The following is an 18919-nucleotide window of genomic DNA, read 5'->3' as shown; positions in this document are numbered from 1 at the left end:
AATAAAACACACAAAGATAAACGTGTCAAAATTACATTACTCCTAATAGCTTTTTCTACATCGGTATCTCTTATCCTATTTAACCTCTATATACAGATTCTACTTCTAAGTATCTATAACCAATAAATTATTTTAACCTCTATTCAGAATTCAGTCTCATGACAAAAATCTCCCTTAAGTTTTATGCTTACTCTCCAGCCAGGAATACCATCTATTCCATATTCGATAGTACTCCCTCTCCTTCATTTCCATTGATAATCTGGACAGCTACATCTTTGTGCACTGGGAGATAGGCATACATTCAACAGGTGAGCTTTTGCTGGCAAGAAGCCAGAGCATGTGGGAAGGGAAGGGAGCTGCCCCCCACTCTCAGTTTTGCCTGTCTGCTTGGCAGGTAGTTGTTAAGAGTCTTGCCAGAGAAGAGATGCCCCGAAGCTAATCAGTTTAGTTGACTGGGGGGGAAAAAAACACGTGTAAACATTAAATTATTTTATTCCAAAGGCCACTGGCATTCTAAAGTCATCCAGCTGTCAGAGCTTTTGGCATTATCTGGCAGAGACAATGCCAGAGTCTTGTCGCACCTTGAAGGTTTAATGGATTTATTACTGTAGGAGGAGACCCGGGACTTCTTTAAGGCAGGTTACTTAAAAACCATTGCGAATTTAATGGCAGCATTTTACAAGCTAATTTGGCGGGAGCGTAAATTTAAAAGCATAGGATCTATCACCCCCACCCAGGAGCCGTGGACTCGACGCACGAAGTCCTGCCGAGGGAGGTGGTGGGAGGGGAGGCAGCCCAGGGAGTCCCGAGGATCTCGGGCTGGCGTCATCGCTGCCCCCTCTTCCCCCTTCCGGAGCCCCCTTCCCTTTAGCAAGGCGGTGGGAAGCGCTAGGACCCCGCTGTTGCCGGTTACCTACCGGTGGACGGTAAGCGGAGGCGGGACAGACTGCAGCAACGCCGGCTCCCTGAAATAAATCCCCCGAAGAGAGGGAAAGGCAGCTGGCAGGCGGCCCACGAGGCTGAGTGGAGAACTAGCCGGCTCGTCCGGCGTCTGAGCTTCAGCGCTTTTCCGCGTTGCGCCCGGCTTTGCCATGGTAAACTTTCTCGCTTCTTTCTCCGCTTCCCTTCCCTGTCCCGTTTTATTTTCCCCCTCCGTTCCCCAACCCTTTCCCGGGACTCCCTTCTCCTTCTGCGGCTCTTCCTTTCTTTTACCTTTCGATCCCCACCCGCTTGGCTCCGCAGCCTGCATCAAGACGCCGCCTTCCAAAGCTGCAGCGGGTATGGGAGGGTACCGGGATGGTAAGGTGGGCGCACGAAAATCCCCGCCACGGAGACCCGCGGCTTTCATTCCAGACCGGTAGCAATTGGGGGTGGGGGGGCGCGAGGATTAGCCGGTGCCCTGAGCTTCTAAGGGTCCGATGTGTGAGGTCAGTCCGTTGTTCTCTCGAAGCCCAGCTTACCTGGTCCGGTACGTGTCTACTCCAGCAGGTGCCGGTCAGAGATTATCCTCCTGCCCGCTAAACCGGCGTTTATGCTTCTCCGCATGGTCCCTTCTACTTACTCTTCCTGTATTAAGGAAGGCTTTCGACCGCATTTTGCGCCTGAGCACCTGATGCGAGGAGACTGACAACCTCCTCCAGAACGATGCCCTGGAGCTTTGGGGCTTTGCCAAACGCACCTTTTGAAGGTGTGACTAGTAGTTTTAAATCTGTTCGGCAAGACTGCCTGCAGAAGAGCGAAGGCTGGCTGAGAAGGAGAGGGGGGAGAGGGTTCAGTTGCAGGGATAGTTTGGGGCAATCTGGGGCTGCTATCATTTCCTCCTGTGCCTTTTCTGCAGGCTGTAATCTCCCAGGGAGATTAAGCACCAGTTCCTATAATTCCCCAGCCACGATCACCCTGTTGGGTGAAATTTCAAGGCATTCGAGTCTGGGCCAATTTGGAGAACCTTGGATTGGGAGAAGCAACTGTACCTGATGGCTTGTACAAAAGCAGGCATGATCCAGGTTTGAAGGCAACCCTGGTTATTCCCGCGGTTAATATGATGTGTCAGAGATTGCATTTTTCACCACACCTAGGATCTGCCTCAACCACTTGCTTTGCTTTACATGCACAGGAAACCATTGAAAGGCCCGAGAAATTGTAATTGCTTCATTGGTTCGATTGCTCTGATCTAAGACAAGGGAGAACCAGGATGCTTAGTATGCCCGTTGCAGTGGGGTGATTCAGTCAAACTATCTTTGAATCAAATAAATTCTTGGTGTTTTGAACAGTCCTGGTGACCAGTAGATATTAAGAGATAATTCAGCGTGTCACCCACTTTCATACGGAATATGTCATTTTGCATTTGGGTAAGCTACATTTATCCTGTAACAAATATTCAGTTGATATCTTGATTCCAACTCTTGGATGAGCCTAATCTATAGTTGCAGTGTCCTTGCCTCAAGAACTTTAGAAATGAGAATTATAAATTCTCCTTTCTCCTTGTGGTTAAATGTGCCATCCACACCACACAGTGTCATTAAAAGAATTGCTACCATAAATTGAATTGTGACTTTCTATCTATATTTCAATAGACTTATGGATTGCATGCCAAGATTTTCAGGTCAGTGATCAAGTCAAACTCTATTTGGGGGTATGGTTGGTATGTCCTAATAGCATATCTTACTATTCAATTATGTAAATAGGGAGGTATAGCCATATCATTCTACATGCCAAAAGCCATACTCCAGCACAGATCATCTGAAGAGGTATAGTGAAATGCGAGGGTTTTTTGCCCATAGCTGTGGCTATAGTTGCCAATTTAAACAAGGAAAACTTAATCCAGAATATAAAGAAACAGCAGAAGCAGAAGATGGGATAAGATAAGACTAGCATTGTGTGATCTATATTGGTGTTGCCAAGTAGTCCTGGAGCTACGTAAATTAGAAGTGAAGAAAGGGCCAAAGTCTTAGTGTCTCATATGCATTTAATTAGTTTATAGTTCAATATATAGTTCAAATGAAAAAAAGGTTAACTCAATATCTAGGTTAAATTAGTTATGTAAATATAATCAAAGAGATTTATATAAATTATTTACTAATATATTTAGCAATCCTGAAAGATACAGTAGGTAGCTGTTATTCCCATATAGAAGTAGGATTGTGAAATAATAACTTGCCTAAGATCTGAATCCAAAATTTGAGTCCCTGCTCAACAGTGGCATTCTTAAAAAACCAGGTTATGTGGGCCTGAATAGAATAGAATAGAATAGTTCAAAACAGATATCAGATGAAGAGATATCAGACTGCCTTTGAATGATTAGGATGTATTATTTCTGATTGCATTGGAGGAGGTTAGGATTTGATGAAAAATGCAGGAGTATAATTGAGTTAGGAGGGAAAATTTTTAGCATATATTTGTTTTATTTTTAACTATACCTTGTGTTTGTTCCGGGAAGTTGGGGGGGGGAGGTTTTTGGGGAAAGGGGGGGGGGAAAGTGTTTTTTTTGGTAAAAACTTTTTCAATAAAAAAAAAGAATAGAATACAATAGAATAGAATTGAATTGAATTGAATTGAATTGAATTTTTTTATTGGCCAAGTGTGATAGGACACATAAGGAATTTGTCTTGGTGCATACGCTCTCAGTGTACATAAAAGAAAAGATACATTCATCAAGAATCATAAGGTACAACACTTAATGATAGTTATAGGTTACAAATAAGAAATCAGGAAACAATATCAATATAAATCGTAAGGATACAAGCAACAAAGTTATAGTCATAAGTGAAAGGAGATGGGTGATGGGAAAGATGAGAAGATGAGAAGATTAATAGTAGTGCAGACTTAGTAAATAGTTTGACAGTGTTGAGAGAAATATTTGTTTAGCAGGCGGATGGTGTTAATCTAACAATCTGAATTCTCTCTTTCTTCCTGTGATTTAGGATACCTGTTGAAATAGTTCTTGGAAATCATCAGTATCAAGGAAGAACAATCCACGTGAGAGCCACAAATGGAGAATCAATCTTGGGACTTCTTTGAAGCCCTCATGGGCAATATCAGCACCAACCAGACTATTCTGAACAAAATGCCTCAGTTGCCCCTGGAGGTCCAGGTGGTCACTATCTTGCTGGTCCTTCTGATCTGCGGGGTAGGCATTGCAGGCAATATTATGGTAGTCCTAGTGGTTCTTCGCACCAAGCACATGGTGACTCCCACCAACTGCTACCTGGTGAGCCTGGCTATAGCTGACTTGATTGTACTACTGGCAGCAGGGCTGCCCAACATCTCTGAGGTGGTGGCTTCCTGGGTGTATGGCTATGCTGGTTGTCTCTGCATTACTTACCTGCAGTACTTGGGCATCAACATCTCAGCATGCTCCATCACAGCCTTCACGGTGGAACGCTACATTGCCATCTGCCACTCCATTAAGGCACAGCTGCTTTGCACCGTAGCCCGGGCCAAACGCATCATCGCTGTCCTATGGCTCTGCACTTCTCTCTACTGTCTCATGTGGTTCTTTTTGGTGGACACCTCAAAAGCCATGTTTGCTGATGGCACTCAAGTCAGCTGTGGCTACCGTGTTTCCAGGAACCTCTATATGCCCATCTACTTCTTAGACTTCACCATATTCTATGTCATCCCCCTGGGCTTGGCCACTGTGCTGTATGGTCTCATTGCTCGCATCCTCTTCATGAATCCACTGCCTGCAACACCGCAGCATGCAAGCCGGATGAGCAAACGCAGCAGCTCCATCCATACCTCCAGCTCCATGAAGCTCTCTTGCCGAGGAAACAAGGGTGCTTTGAGCTCCAGGAAACAGGTTCTTCTTTTTCGCTTATTTTTAGGTCAGGATGCAAATTAGGTGTGTAGATGCACGGGTTTATAGATTACATGGGGCTTGCACTACATTTCTTTAGCAGAAGAAATGGATGTGAATCCATGAACATATATTTGCATGTTAATACTTCCTTTAATATTGCTATTGGTCAATATTCAGAGCTAGGGCACGTTTCACAGCAGCTTTCCTTCTCTTTCTCTTACTGCTTTTCACTAGGCAGCAACATACTTTAAGGTGAAGCTGCATTTAAGAAAATACAGGTAGTCCTCAACTTACAACAGTTCATTTAGTGACCATACAATGGCATAAGTGAAATAAGTGACTTATGCCTTTGCTCAACTAGTCCAGTTTTTTTCTCCCCTTAGGAACACCTCTGTCTAGGATTTCAGGCAGAGCAATCAACACAATTCATATGAATATTTCATGTGATGATAATGATGATGTGATTGTAAAGGGAGCCTCTACTGCCACTGAGCTATGGTCATCCCCAAACTCTCTTACGGTAAGAACTCTGGTGTCCGATAGAAAAGTCTAGCATCACCCACTATCATGAGTATTTTTCGCAATGGTCGGGCAGCTCAGGTGATTCATCCAGGTACCAATAATTGATCATTTGGTGCTGTTTAATACAGGAAGTCCTTGACTTGCAACCACAAATGCGCCCAAAATTTCTGTTGCTAAGAGAGAAAAATGTCAAGTGAGTTTTGCCTCGTTTTACAGCCTTTCTTGCTATAGTTGTTAAGTGAATCACTTCAATTTTTAAGTTAGTCCCGCGGTTGTTCTGAATCTGGCTTCCCCATTGACTTTTGTTCTCAGAAGGTTGCAAAAGGTGATCACATGACATACACACACACCCCGGGACACTGCAACCATTGTAAATATGAGCCAGTTGCCAAGTGTCTGAATTTTGATTGCATGACCACAGGGATGCTGCAATGGTTGTTAGTGTGAAAAATGGTCATAAGTCACTTATTTCACTTATGCCATTGTAACTCTGAATGGTTACTAAATGAACTATTGTAAGTTGAGGACTTATCTGTATTTTCTTCACCTTGATGAAGTATGTTGCTGCTTAGTGAAAAGCAATAGCAGTAGGAGAAGGAAAGCTGCTATGAAATGTGTTGTGCTATGCCCTAGCTGTGAATATTGACCAATAGCAATATTAAAGGAAGTATTAACATACAAATGTATTGATTCACATCCATTTCTTCCGCTATAGAAATGTAGTGCAAGCCCCATGTAATCTATAAACCATTCTCCATTTCAGGACCCAACTGGTGTCTAGTGTTTTCTGAACTTGTTCTGAGTATAACATTAAACAAATAGGTATTTGTTTGACACCAAGAATCTACATTTTATCAGAAAAAGCTCTTTGCTTATATCCCTTGGTCTCCCAACTTTTTTTTTTAATATATGTTTTATTGATACATTTTTCTTTTATAAACATAAAAAGTTCCATGTCTATCTGAACAGGGTGTTGTCTGGGCACCATTAATTTTAAATAAGTATATAACAATAACCATAATCATACTAGTAATCTTAATAAGCATATCAATATTAATCACAAAATAATAATACAGTTAGTTTATCCATCTTACAAAATTTTCAGTACACATTTTTGTTATCTTTTTTGATTCTGTTTAGTTTCTAACCTCTGTTCCTATTAGTTAACCATTGGTAAAATAAATCCTATGTTAAAAAGTATTCTGTTTCTTCTTTTTCTTTTATTTTAAGTGCCAATCTATCCATCTCAGCACATTCTAATATTTTTTTTATTACACTGTCATCTGTTGGGACCTTATCATTTTTCCATTGTTATGTAAACACTATTCTTGCTGCTGTTACTACATGCAAAATTAAGTATGTATTCCCTTTATTATATTGTTCTGGTAATATACCCAGGAGAAATATTTCTGGTTTCAAATCTATATATTGCTCTATCACTTTTTCTAACCAAGTATGTATTTATTTCAATATTTTTTTGCCTTTGGACATGCCACCACCTATGATAACATGAACCTGGTATCTGGTTACACTTCCAACATTTAGCTGATAGGTTTTGAAAGGTCTTCCAACTTTTATTGAGTGTCTGAGCCAAAGAAGGTCTTCTCCATCATCTGGATCTTTTAATTGGGGTCACCAACAATGAAACTGGGAACTTTTCACTGACACTGCTATTAAGTTTACCTTTGGTGAAAGATAGGAAATTATGGAGTATTTAAGTAAGATATAGGCAGAATATAAAAATTATTTGTGGATGCTGCTATAGAAATAAGGAGGAAAGAGGAATAATACATTGGTGGCATGATGGGAAAGAAAAAACAAGAACAAATATGGAATATTTAGAGGTCCTAGATATTTGAAGTGAAGATAAAAACTGTCAGGCAGAATTAGCATTATGCAGCTATACAATTTAAGTTATATCCTTCATTTTATTCTAGAATCTCTTGGAGATATAACTTAATTTATGTCATCCTATTCTTTTCAAATAATTTTATATCATACAAGAAACTCAAGTAGACAAGGATAATTCTTTTCTTTCCTCCAGTTTAATCCTCCCAACATATCTGCATGGTAGGCTATTATTATTATTATTATTATTATTATTATTATTATTATTATTATTATTATTATTATTATTATTATTATTATTATTATTATTATTATTAATTGGATTTCTAGACCGCCCTTCTCCTGAAGGACTCAGGGCGGTGTACAGCCAGAATAAAACATAAACAATGTACAATTAAAAACTAAATTAAGAAACTTATTATACAATTGGCCGAAAAATTAAAATATTTAAAATCTAAAAACCCCAGTTTAAAACATGAATAAAATTTAGAATTTAAAAATTTAAGCAATTTAAGAAAAAAAACTTAAGCCAGCCCCGCGCGAATGAACAAATGTGTTTTCAATTCAAAGGTCCGAAGGTCAGGTATTTGGCGTAAACCAGGGGGAAGTTCATTCCAGAGAGTAGGAGCCCCCACAGAGAAGGATCTTCCCCTGGGGGCCGCCAGCCGACATTGTTTGGCGGACGGCACCCTGAGAAGTCCCTCTCTGTGTGAGCGTACGGGTCGGTGGGAGGCATGAGGTAACAGCAGGCGGTCCCGTAAGTACCCAGGCCCCAAGCCATGGAGCGCTTTGAAGGTGGTAACCAAAACCTTGAAATGCACCCGAAAGGCAACAGGTAGCCAGTGCAGTCTGCGCAGGAGAGGTGTTACATTCTGGACCAACTGAAGCCTCCGAGTGCACCTCAAGGGGAGCCCCATGTAGAGAGCATTGCAATAATCCAGGCGAGAGGTAACGAGAGCATGAGTGACTGTGCATAAGGCATCCCGATCGAGGAAGGGGCGCAACTGGCGAACCAGGCGAACCTGGTGAAAGGCTCTCCTGGAGACAGCCGTCAAATGATCTTCAAACGACAGCCGTGCATCCAGGAGAACACCCAAGTTGCGCACCCTTTCCCTTGGGGCCAATAACTCGCCCCCGACAGTCAGCTGGCAAATTGGAAAAAAGTGATTTTAAACCAAGATGGGCATCTGTATGACAGCAGCTTCTCCAGCCTGGACTGTTTTTAGATGTGCTCGATTACTATTCACATCAATCCCAACCATTTGTCATATTGGGTGGGGCTGGTGTGAGACATTGTTCAAAGCATCTTGGACGATGTACTTTGCATTAGACGTTTTCGTATGTGAACAAGAACAGATCTTTTATTTTTCTCTCTCTTGGGTAACATCTAGAAATTGGGGAAGAAAAAGTAGAGTTCCAAAGGCCTGTTAATATGAACATCTTGGCATCTGGAAGCGTGGAGCCAAAGCAAAATTATTGGAAAATACTCTAGAGCAGCGGTCACCAACTGGTGGTCCGTGGACCATTGGTGGTCCGCGAGAAAATTTTGGTGGCCCACAGAAAAATTATTTGCATTTTTTATATTGCACTAAATCAGGGCTCCTCAAACTACGGCTCCTGGGCCGGATACATGCAATGAACATTTGTGTTGCTGCAGAGAGTCTTCCACTTCAGGGCCTTTTTGTGTGGATCGGAGGAGGACAGAAATTCCAACAGGGTCTGCTTCAGCCTCCTGTTGTGGGGCTTTGGGTGAAGGCTGGAGGGAAGTGCTGCTGGTGGTGAAGAGCCGGAGGGCCTTGTTTCAGTGGGACTGCATCATGTCCTGGAACTGGCTGACCATCTCAGCCCACTGAACCTGCAGGCACCATTACCTGGCCTTGCACTCCTGAAGGTTTTTCCTCTGCTTGGAAAGCCTATGCTCATAGTCCTCAGTGAGGTGCTTCTGCTGAGCCTCCTTCTTGGTCAGATCAAATTTGAACTGAGCTGTTTTGCCAACTCTTTCTTGTGGTGGCTGCTTAGCTCCAACAACTGCTAAGGAGCCCTTGTGGGGAGGCAAGGAGTGGCTGGGAGGGGAGGGGTGAGTAGAGGCTGGCGAGGCACCCCTCTATGTGAGTGAACTAACCCTAATTCTAACCCTAACCTTTGACACGAGTGACATTGAGTTGGCCCACCCAGTCACATGACCACCTAGCCATGCTCACCCAGCTGGTCATTAGGCAGATCATATTAGTGGTCCGCAGGATTTAAAATTATGAATTTAGTGGTCCCTGAGGTCCGAAAGGTTGGTGGCCCCTGCTCTAGAGGACAGTCCCTGGGTTGTGCCAAGTTAGTTGTAGGCATGAGTTACTAAGTGTAGAACTGAATTCCAGTTTCAGCTGCTAAAAGTACCTTTTTCCTATTTATTCATTGGCTGCTGTTCTGGATCTTGAGATCCTAAGCCTTTCTGTTCTGAGGCTTTGGACAACAGAGTATTTCTTCCTTGTTACTAATTTCAAAGCATTCACTGCTCAGCCATGTTATTATTGAATATTTATTTATTTATTTATGTATTATTTATTAAATTTATATGCTACGTCAAATAACTGAGTATCTTAAACAAATGGTGTATAATGGTTAATATGGTGCTTACAAGAACAATTTATTATTTTATTTTATTTATTTATTTCAAGTGTTTACAAAGCCACCCAACTCTATTCATATACCGTATTTTTCGGAGTATAAGATGCACCGGAGTATAAGACACAGCTTAGTTTTTGGGGAGGAAAATAGAGGGAAAAAATCTGCCTATCAGATATTCATCTGGCTAGCATCCTTAGTCTGGTCAGCTTCAGCACATTAGTTTGCTGTTTTTTTATCCCCTGCTTGAGGATAAAAAACAGCTTCTAAGTCACAGCTGAGAGGAAGCAGCAATGAGAAAAGCAGGCAATGCGGGGGGAGATCGCTTCACTCCCTAGTGCCTCCTTAAAGCAGAGAGTCAGGGAGCAGACAAAGCTGGGAAGATGCTTCACCACCTAATGAGGTGCCTTGTTAGCACCTCGTTAGGGCTGAAAAAAAGCTTTGGAAAAGCTACATTCAGATTATAAAATGCACCCAAATTTTCAGCCTCTTTTAGGGTGGGGGGGAGATGCATCTTATACTCTGAAAAATACGGTATCTCTTGGCAGCATCAGTTAAAAATAAGAAATTCAAGAAAAAGAAAACCCTCAGAACTTAGAACTACACCAAAATGCTGGGAGAAAAGCCAGGATGAAAATCAGAAGGACAGCTTGCAATCTTCTTCTAAATTATACGCAGGTAGAAGAAGTCTCAAAAGAGGGAAGGAGATGGAAGTGAATGGGAGGAGCCTAGGGGATCTTATAGATTCATGACAAGTGTTACTTATCACTCACTCAGCAAATGTGGAGACCAGGGAGATAGAAAGAGAGTAAGAATCAAACAAATGAGAATGAATGTTCAGCCCATGTGAGGTATGCAACTCCCTTTTTTTTTAACAACAGTTGGAACCTGCTCCCTGCTCCAATGACATTGCCAAACTGTTCAACAAATAACTGAAATATGATTCCCATCTTACTGGAGAGAAGCAAAAAATGGAATGCATTACAGTTATAGTCATGACTATAGCTATATTCAGTTCTCTGCATCTTTCCTGCTATGAAGACATTATAGTAAAAAAAATAAAAATCTATTCCTAGGTCTAAAAATGTTGCCTGTCCAGATTTCGAAGGAATTCAACACTTCCCGCGATCTAGAACTCTGATGTTCTATTTAATCATTTTACATTGAAGGTTGTGATCCTAACCCTATTTAATAAGGGTCAAACGTCCATTGTTTCTGGTGCGTTATATGTTGGAATCATGTGACTATAATTAGTTTCTGAGATTATAATTTTAGACACATTTCCTTGCTCCTTGAGTTGATTGGACTGGGAAAATTACAATTAATGATGAATACTAAGGGTACTCCAGGCTGAGGTCTTCAGATAACCTACTTCTGTTCAATAAACAGAGAAGGGGCCCAGTTCTCAAACCTTCCAAGAGCTGTTACTATTTGTATCTTTATCGTCAACTGTAATAATTTAATGGCAAACTGTGCGTCATATACAAAAGGGAAAATGCAATGAATAAAAGTTTCCTGATTTTTTCTCCTGCAGTAAAAATAATTTTTTTACTTCTGCGCACAAATTCCAATCGTGCCTTTTATAACTTTGTTAACAATAAATTTAAAGACTCTAGATCCATCCCACCACTAAAAGATTCTAACAACAAAGAATGCAATGACGAAACAGTTAAAGCAAACCTCTTCAACATTTTCTTTGGCTCAGTTTTTGTTAACTCCGATAACACATATCCGACATTCCACAAACGTACCAGCAATGATTATGATGATTTAACTCATATAGATTTCACAGAAGACAACGTTGGAAAAGCTCTTCACAACTTAAAACCATCACTATCTATTGGACCCGATGGACTGTGTGCATACTTTTTAAAAAAACTTTCCATTAATATAGCAGAACCCCGAAGTATTATCTTTGATAAAGCTTTCACTACCAGTTCTCTTCCCAAACTTTGGTCACTAGCCACAGTCATCCCTATCTTCAAAAAAGGAGACCCCAGCTTAGTCGAAAACTACAGACCGATCTCCCTTTGCTGTGTCACCTGCAAAGTCATGGAATCTATCATCAACCAATCCATTACCTCACACTTAGAAACAAACAACCTACTCTCCAACAAACAATTTGGTTTCAGAAAAAAATTATCATGTAACTTACAACTTCTCCACTGCAAAAACATATGGACTTCAAATCTTGATCAAGGCAAATCAATAGATGCAATCTACATAGACTTCTGCAAAGCTTTTGACTCAGTAGTACACGATAAACTTCTCCTAAAACTAATATCCTATGGCATCTCAGGACCCCTCCACAAATGGATATCTGCTTTTCTGTCTAACAGACAACAAGTGGTCAAAATTGGCAATGCTTTATCAAATCCTGTTCCTGTCAAGAGTGGCGTTCCTCAAGGCAGCGTTCTTGGACCAACACTCTTTATACTATACATTAATGATCTTTGTGACCATATCTCAAGTAATTGTGTTCTCTTTGCTGATGATGTCAAACTATTTAACATCACAGACAATACTTCTATCATTCAAAACGACCTTGATCATCTAACCGCTTGGTCTAAAAATTGGCAGCTCCAAATTTCAACCAGCAAATGCTCAGTCTTACATATAGGAAAAAAGAACCCAAAAATAAGTACATACTAGATAGAGATTACCTTACAGACGACCCCCATCCCGTTAAAGACCTTGGAGTTTTCATGTCAAATGATCTAAGTGCCAAAGCCCACTGCAACTACATAGCAAAAAGCTCTAAGAGTTGTAAACCTAATTTTATGTAGCTTCTTTTCCAAAACACCACACTACTAACCAGAGCATATAAAACATTTGCTAGACCAATTCTAGAATACAGCTCGCCTGTTTGGAACCCTCACCACATCTCTGACATCAATACAATTGAACGTGTCCAGAAATATTTTACAAGAAGAGTTCTCCATTCCTCTGAAAACAATAGAATACCCTATCCCACCAGACTTGAAATCCTAGGCTTAGAAAACTTGGAACTCAGTCGCCTTCGACAAGACCTAAGCTTAACTCACAGAATCATCTATTGTAATGTCCTTCCTGTTAAAGACTACTTCAGCTTTAATTGCAATAATACTAGAGCAACTAATAGATTTAAACTTAATGTCAACTGCTTTAATCTAGATTGCAGGAAATATGACTTCTGTAACAGAATCATCAGTGCTTGGAATACTTTACCTGACTCTGTTGTCTCTTCCCACAATCCTAAAAGTTTTATCCAAAAACTTTCTACTATTTTTTTTTTGTTTACATTTATACCCCACCCTTCTCCGAAGACTCAGGGTGGCTTACAGTGTATAAGGCAATAGTCTCATTCTATTTGTATATTTTCAGAAATTTAAATTGACATGGGGAATTTTATGAAAACCTAATGAAAATGTTTTTAAATAATGCTATGAAATTTTTTAAAAAAGTCAATCCAAGGTTGACTCAGCCTTCCATCCTTTAAAAGGTAGGTGAAATGAGGACCCAGATTGTTGGGGGCAATACGTTGACTTTGTATATAATATACAAATGGATGAAGACTATTGCTTGACATAGTGTAAGCTGCCCTGAGTCTTTGGAGAAAGGTGGGATATAAATGCAATTTTAAAAAAAAAAAATTTAAAAAAGGAAAGGGCTTCAGTATCGGACACAACCCCTACCGCCGACCATGAAAGCTGGAATGCCTACCAGTGGGCAGTAGGGACTAGGTTGACTACCAGTGCAGTAGATGATGAGACCATAGTTATAGATGGTGTAATTGACTCCACGTTCAGCTACTAATGTGGTTAGGTTGTAGCAGGGTAGATATGTAATTTGTGTGAGGAACGGATCTGTGTCTAATGGTTAAAAAAAATACTCTTATTGTTGCCTTATCTCAGGGAAAGGTAGCAAGAATGACTAAGAACTACAGAGGGAATTTGCTTAGCGTTCTTGAGAACCTATTAGGCAAGAATTCTATCTGAAACAACACAAGAGGTGATAATGAGGAAGATTTATGAAGTGCAGCGCAGGAGGAAGCATACCAACCAGGTTTTTACTATTCAGCAGGTCACTGAAAAATTATGAACAGGAATATCTACAGTAAGTATATGCTTTTCTTAAGAAAAACTGCAGAGTGGTAAGACTCCAAATATTACTTTCCTCTGTGATCTGTCTTTCTCTGTAACTACCATGGTAAACTCCTTCTTGTCAAGGTTCCAGAAAAGCCTCTTCTGCATAAAAAAAAACTCAGAAGCCATTGTTTTCCAGAGTTCTTTACTAGCATGAGGAAACTGGCACACGATGAGTGAAATTCCAAAACTGAATTTCCGGATTCTTTTCCCCAGTTATACAAACCCAAAGCAATGAAGGAAATGATATCCCAGTCACATACACTATGTATTCCTCCCACCTTTCCAGCAAAGATTTGCACTGCCTTATAAAGACCTAGCTTTGCTTAGGAGTAAATTGATTTTTCTCCATATTCAAGATTAAAGAGGAAAACTGCTTCCATAAAACAAGAAAGAAAAAGAAAGTTGTTAGCAAAAAGCTCTAAGAGTTGTAAACCTAATTTTGTAGCTTCTTTTCCAAAAACACCACACTATTAACCAGAGCATATAAAACATTTGCTAGACCAATTCTAGAATACAGCTCGCCTGTTTGGAACCCTCACCACATCTCTGACATCAATACAATTGAACGTGTCCAGAAATATTTTACAAGAAGAGTTCTCCATTCCTCTGAAAACAATAGAATACCCTATCCCACCAGACTTGAAATCCTGGGTTTAGAAAATTTAGAACTATGCCGCCTTCGACATGACCTGTGTTTAACACACAAAATCATCTATTGCAATATCCTTCCTGTAAAAGACTACTTCAGCTTTAATTGCAATAATACTAGAGCAACTAATAGATTTAAACTTAATGTCAACCGCTTTAATCTAGATTGCAGAAAATATGACTTCTGTAACAGAATCATCAGTGCTTGGAATACTTTACCTGACTCTGTGGTCTCTTCCCATAATCCTAAAAGTTTTATCCAAAACTTTCTACTATTGACCTCACCCCATTCCTAAGAGGACCATACAGTGTATAAGGCAATAGTCTCATTCTATTTGTATATTTTTACAAAGTCAACTTATTGCCCCCCCAACAATCTGGGTCCTCATTTTACCTACCTTATAAAGGATGGAAGGCTGAGTCAACCCTGGGCCGGGCTTGAACCTGCAGTAATTGCAGGCTTTGTGTTCTTAATAACAGGCTTTTACCAGCCTGAGCTATCCACGGCCCTATTGACCTCACCCCATTCCTAAGAGGACCATAAGGGACGTGCATAAGCGCACAAATGTGCCTACCGTTCCTGTCCTATTGTTTTTCTTTTCTTCTTTCTATATATATGCTTATACCTCCTTATATTTACTCATATATGTTTATATACTATATAATCTTTTGTATGATTCCTTCATATATTGTTGTGACAAAATAAAATAAATAAAATATTGAAAAAACATTCCAAAGATGAAATAAAAACAGTGAAATTCCATACGATTGTGCATAGGGTGTTTGCATGAACTTATCAGGCAGGTAACAAGGTGTAGGGAGCTGGTCTTGCCTTTCATCTTTCAGAGAGCCATCCTGTCAATATTGTGAAACCTCCCTGGATTCCCACGTATTCCAATCAAATAGAATAGAATAGAATAGAATAGAATAGAATAGAATAGAATAGAATAGAATAGAATAGAATAGAATAGAATAGAACCCTAACTCTTCACAATTGGATAAATGCCTTCCTGTCAAACAGACAACAAGTGGTCAAAATTGGCAATATTGTGTTCTTTTTGCTGACGATGTCAAACTATTTAATACCACTAACAATACTTCTACCCTTCAAGAAGACCTTGACTTTGTTTCCGATTGGTCTAAAACTTGGCAACTCCAAATCTCAACCAGCAAATGCTCAGTCTTACATATTGGAAAAAAGAACCCTATCAACAAGTACAAACGTGTCATTACCTTACTGACAGCCCCCACCCTGTCAAAGATCTTGGAGTTTTCATATCAAATGACCTAAATGCCAAAGCCCACTGCAACTACATAGCAAAAAAGGCTCTAAGAGTTGTAAACCTAATTTTACGCAGCTTCTTTTCCAAAAACTCTACACTTCTAACTAGAGCATACAAAACATTTGCCAGACCTATTCTTGAATACAGCTCATCCATCTGGAACCCATACCACATCTCTGACATTAATACAATCGAATGTGTCCAGAAATATTTTATTAGAAGAGTTCTTCGCTCCTCCGAAACCAACAAAATACCTTATACCACCAGGCTAGAAATCCTGGGATTAGAAAACTCAGAACTCCGCCGACTTCGACATGACCTGTGTTTAACACACAAAATCATCTACTGCAATATCCTTCCTGTAAAAGACTACTTCAGCTTCAATCGCAATAATACAAGAGCAAACAATAGATTTAAACTTAATGTCAACCGCTTCAAACTTGATTGCAGAAAATATGACTTCTGTAACAGAATCATCTATTGCAATATCCTTCCTGTAAAAGACTACTTCAGCTTTAATTGCAATAATACAAGGGCAACCAATAGATTTAAACTTAATATTAACCGCTTTAATCTAGATTGCAGAAAATATGACTTCTGCAACAGAATCATCAGTGCTTGGAATACTTTACCTGACTCCATAGTCTCTACTCAAAATCCCAAAATCTTCAACCAAAAGCTGTCTACTATTGACCTCACCCCATTCCTGAGAGGACTATAAGGCGTGCCTACCGTGCCCCACCCTGTCAAAGATCTTGGAGTTTTCATGTCAAATGATCTAAGTGCCAAAGCTCACTGCAACTACATAGCAAAAAAAGCTCTAAGAGTTATAAACCTAATTTTACGCAGCTTCTTTTCCAAAAACTCTACACTACTAACTAGAGCATACAAAACATTTGCCAGACCTATACTTGAATACAGCTCATCCGTCTGGAACCCTAAAGTCTAATATGGTTTCCAGGCCTGACACTTCTACTATTTTCCTAATGTAGAATGTATGTTAGCAAGCAAGAATTCTGGTTTTCCTGATTTTTTTCTAATGATGAAGGCATACTATGAATAGAATAGAATAGAATAGAATAGAATAGAATAGAATAGAATAGAATAGAATAGAATAGAATAGAATAGAATAGAATTCTTTATTGGCCAAGTGTGATTGGACACACAAGGAATTTGTCTTTGGTGCATATGCTCTCAGTGTACGTAAAAGAAAAGATACATTCATCAAGAATTCTAAGGTACAACACTTAATGATAGTACTAAGAAACAAGTAAAAACAATATAAATCGAAAGATACAAGAGTTGTGTTAGCTAACCTGCTTTACAAGCCTTCCTGGCACTCCTGATCAGAAGCAGTGAAGGGCAAACCAGTGATCATTGTTTAGAGTCATGCCCAGATTGGGAAATTAGGTGTCTACTTACAACAATGCACACTTCTGAATTTCTCCTTTCCGTGCCACCCAATCTTTCCTTTGTGCGCCACCCCAGCTTTCTGACCCACTTCCCTCCTACCATTTCTCCCTTCCTTCCCCATTTGTACCTTATGCAGAATGGTTTCCTACTAGGACTGTGTTTCTTTTTCTGTCTCTTATACAAACCCAAAGCAATGAAGGAAATGATATCCCAGTCACATACACTATGTATTCCTCCCACCTTTCCAGCAAAGATTTGCACTGCCTTATAAAGACCTAGCTTTGCTTAGGGAGTAAATTGATTTTCTCCATATTCAAGATTAAAGAGGAAAACTGCTTCCCCCATAAAACAAGAAAGAAAAAAGAAAGTTGTTAGCAAAAAGCAGTGGTGTTACTCTGTAATTGCCAACTATTATATCCAGGTATGGAGAATGTTACACTGCCACCTCTTGTAAAATAGCTCTTACTTACATGAAGTTTTATTAATTTGTCTAATTCAAAATGATTGTAAAGATTTATATGTATCTGCACAGAAGCATAGCGAAGGAAATATAGAATGCAGTTGTATTCTTCAAACGTCTTTCTGATTATGAATGCATTGCAGTAGTGGGTTTCAAATCCTGGCACTACAGGTTCGCTATCAGGAGTGTGCGTGCATGCGTGCGTGCTTGCTTCACGAATGCGTGGCACTTCTGCACATGCACAGAATATTTTTGATGATGTCTGGGTGGGTGGGCGGAGCCTCCTGCCACTGCCACTACCGGTTCGCCTGAACCAGTAGCAACCCACCACTGATGCATTGTACAGTAGATATATTCCTTGTAGGAGGTCCTCAAATCTTTCTCAAAAGAAATAGTTTTATTATTATCTTTCCTGATCAGCCAAAAGGAAAACATTTAGGATTTAGAAAGTTTAAAATAAAAACACTAAATTCACTGTTTTATATGCCATTTTTCTACGCAATGCTCTCTACATGGGGCTGCCCTTGAGGTGCACCCGGAGGCTGCAATTAGTCCAGAATGCGGCTGTGCGAGTAGTAACACCACTGCTGCGCAGTCTGCACTGGCTTCCTGTGGTCTTTCGGGTGCACTTCAAGATTTTGGTTACCACCTTTAAAGCGCTCCATGGCTTAGGACCCGGGTACTTACGAGACCGCCTGCTGTTACCCTATGCCTCCCACCGACCCGTATGCTCCCACAGAGAGGGTCTTCTCAGGGTGCCGTCCGCCAAACAGTGTCGGCGGGCGGCCCCCAGGAGTAGGGCCTTCTCTGTTGGAGCTCCGACGCTCTGGAATGAACTTCCCCCTGGCTTACGCCAAGTGCCTGATCTTCGGACCTTTCGCCATGAACTAAAAACATATTTATTTATTCAAGCGGGACTGGCATAATAGTTTTTACTATTTTAAATTGGGTTTTATTGTCTTAGGGTTTTAAATTTTTAAATTTTAATGTCGGCCTTTTTTGCAATTTGCTTCATTTTAAATTCTGGTTTTAATTGTATATATATTGAGTTTTATCCTGGCTGTACACCGCCCTGAGTCCTTCGGGAGAAGGGCGGTATAAAAATTTAATAAATAAATAAATAAATAAATAAATACGAGTCCAAAGCAATGGTGGTATTCAACCAGTTCTATCCAGTTTGGGCAAACTGCTAGCGACAGCTGCG

At 40.2% G+C, this 18919-nt stretch overlaps 1 protein-coding gene across 1 annotated transcript in view; it reads left to right on the top strand.

Annotated features, from left to right (window-relative positions):
* The first annotated feature begins 682 nt into the window (after window positions 1-682).
* Window positions 683-18919, top strand: part of LOC131196099 (thyrotropin-releasing hormone receptor-like) — a 34463-nt gene continuing 16226 nt past the window's right edge. Inside the window, exons 1-3 of the mRNA XM_058178527.1 lie at window positions 683-1094; window positions 2114-2348; window positions 3921-4798. Coding sequence (XP_058034510.1) covers window positions 3989-4798 — 810 coding nt within the window. The 5' untranslated portion in view covers window positions 683-1094; window positions 2114-2348; window positions 3921-3988. The remainder of the gene's footprint in view (window positions 1095-2113; window positions 2349-3920; window positions 4799-18919) is intronic.

Source organism: Ahaetulla prasina, chromosome 3 (assembly GCF_028640845.1).
Source record: "Ahaetulla prasina isolate Xishuangbanna chromosome 3, ASM2864084v1, whole genome shotgun sequence".
Lineage (NCBI taxonomy): Eukaryota > Metazoa > Chordata > Lepidosauria > Squamata > Colubridae > Ahaetulla > Ahaetulla prasina.
The sequence above is the reverse complement of the archived record's forward strand: the minus strand, read 5'-3'. Positions and strand labels throughout refer to the sequence as shown.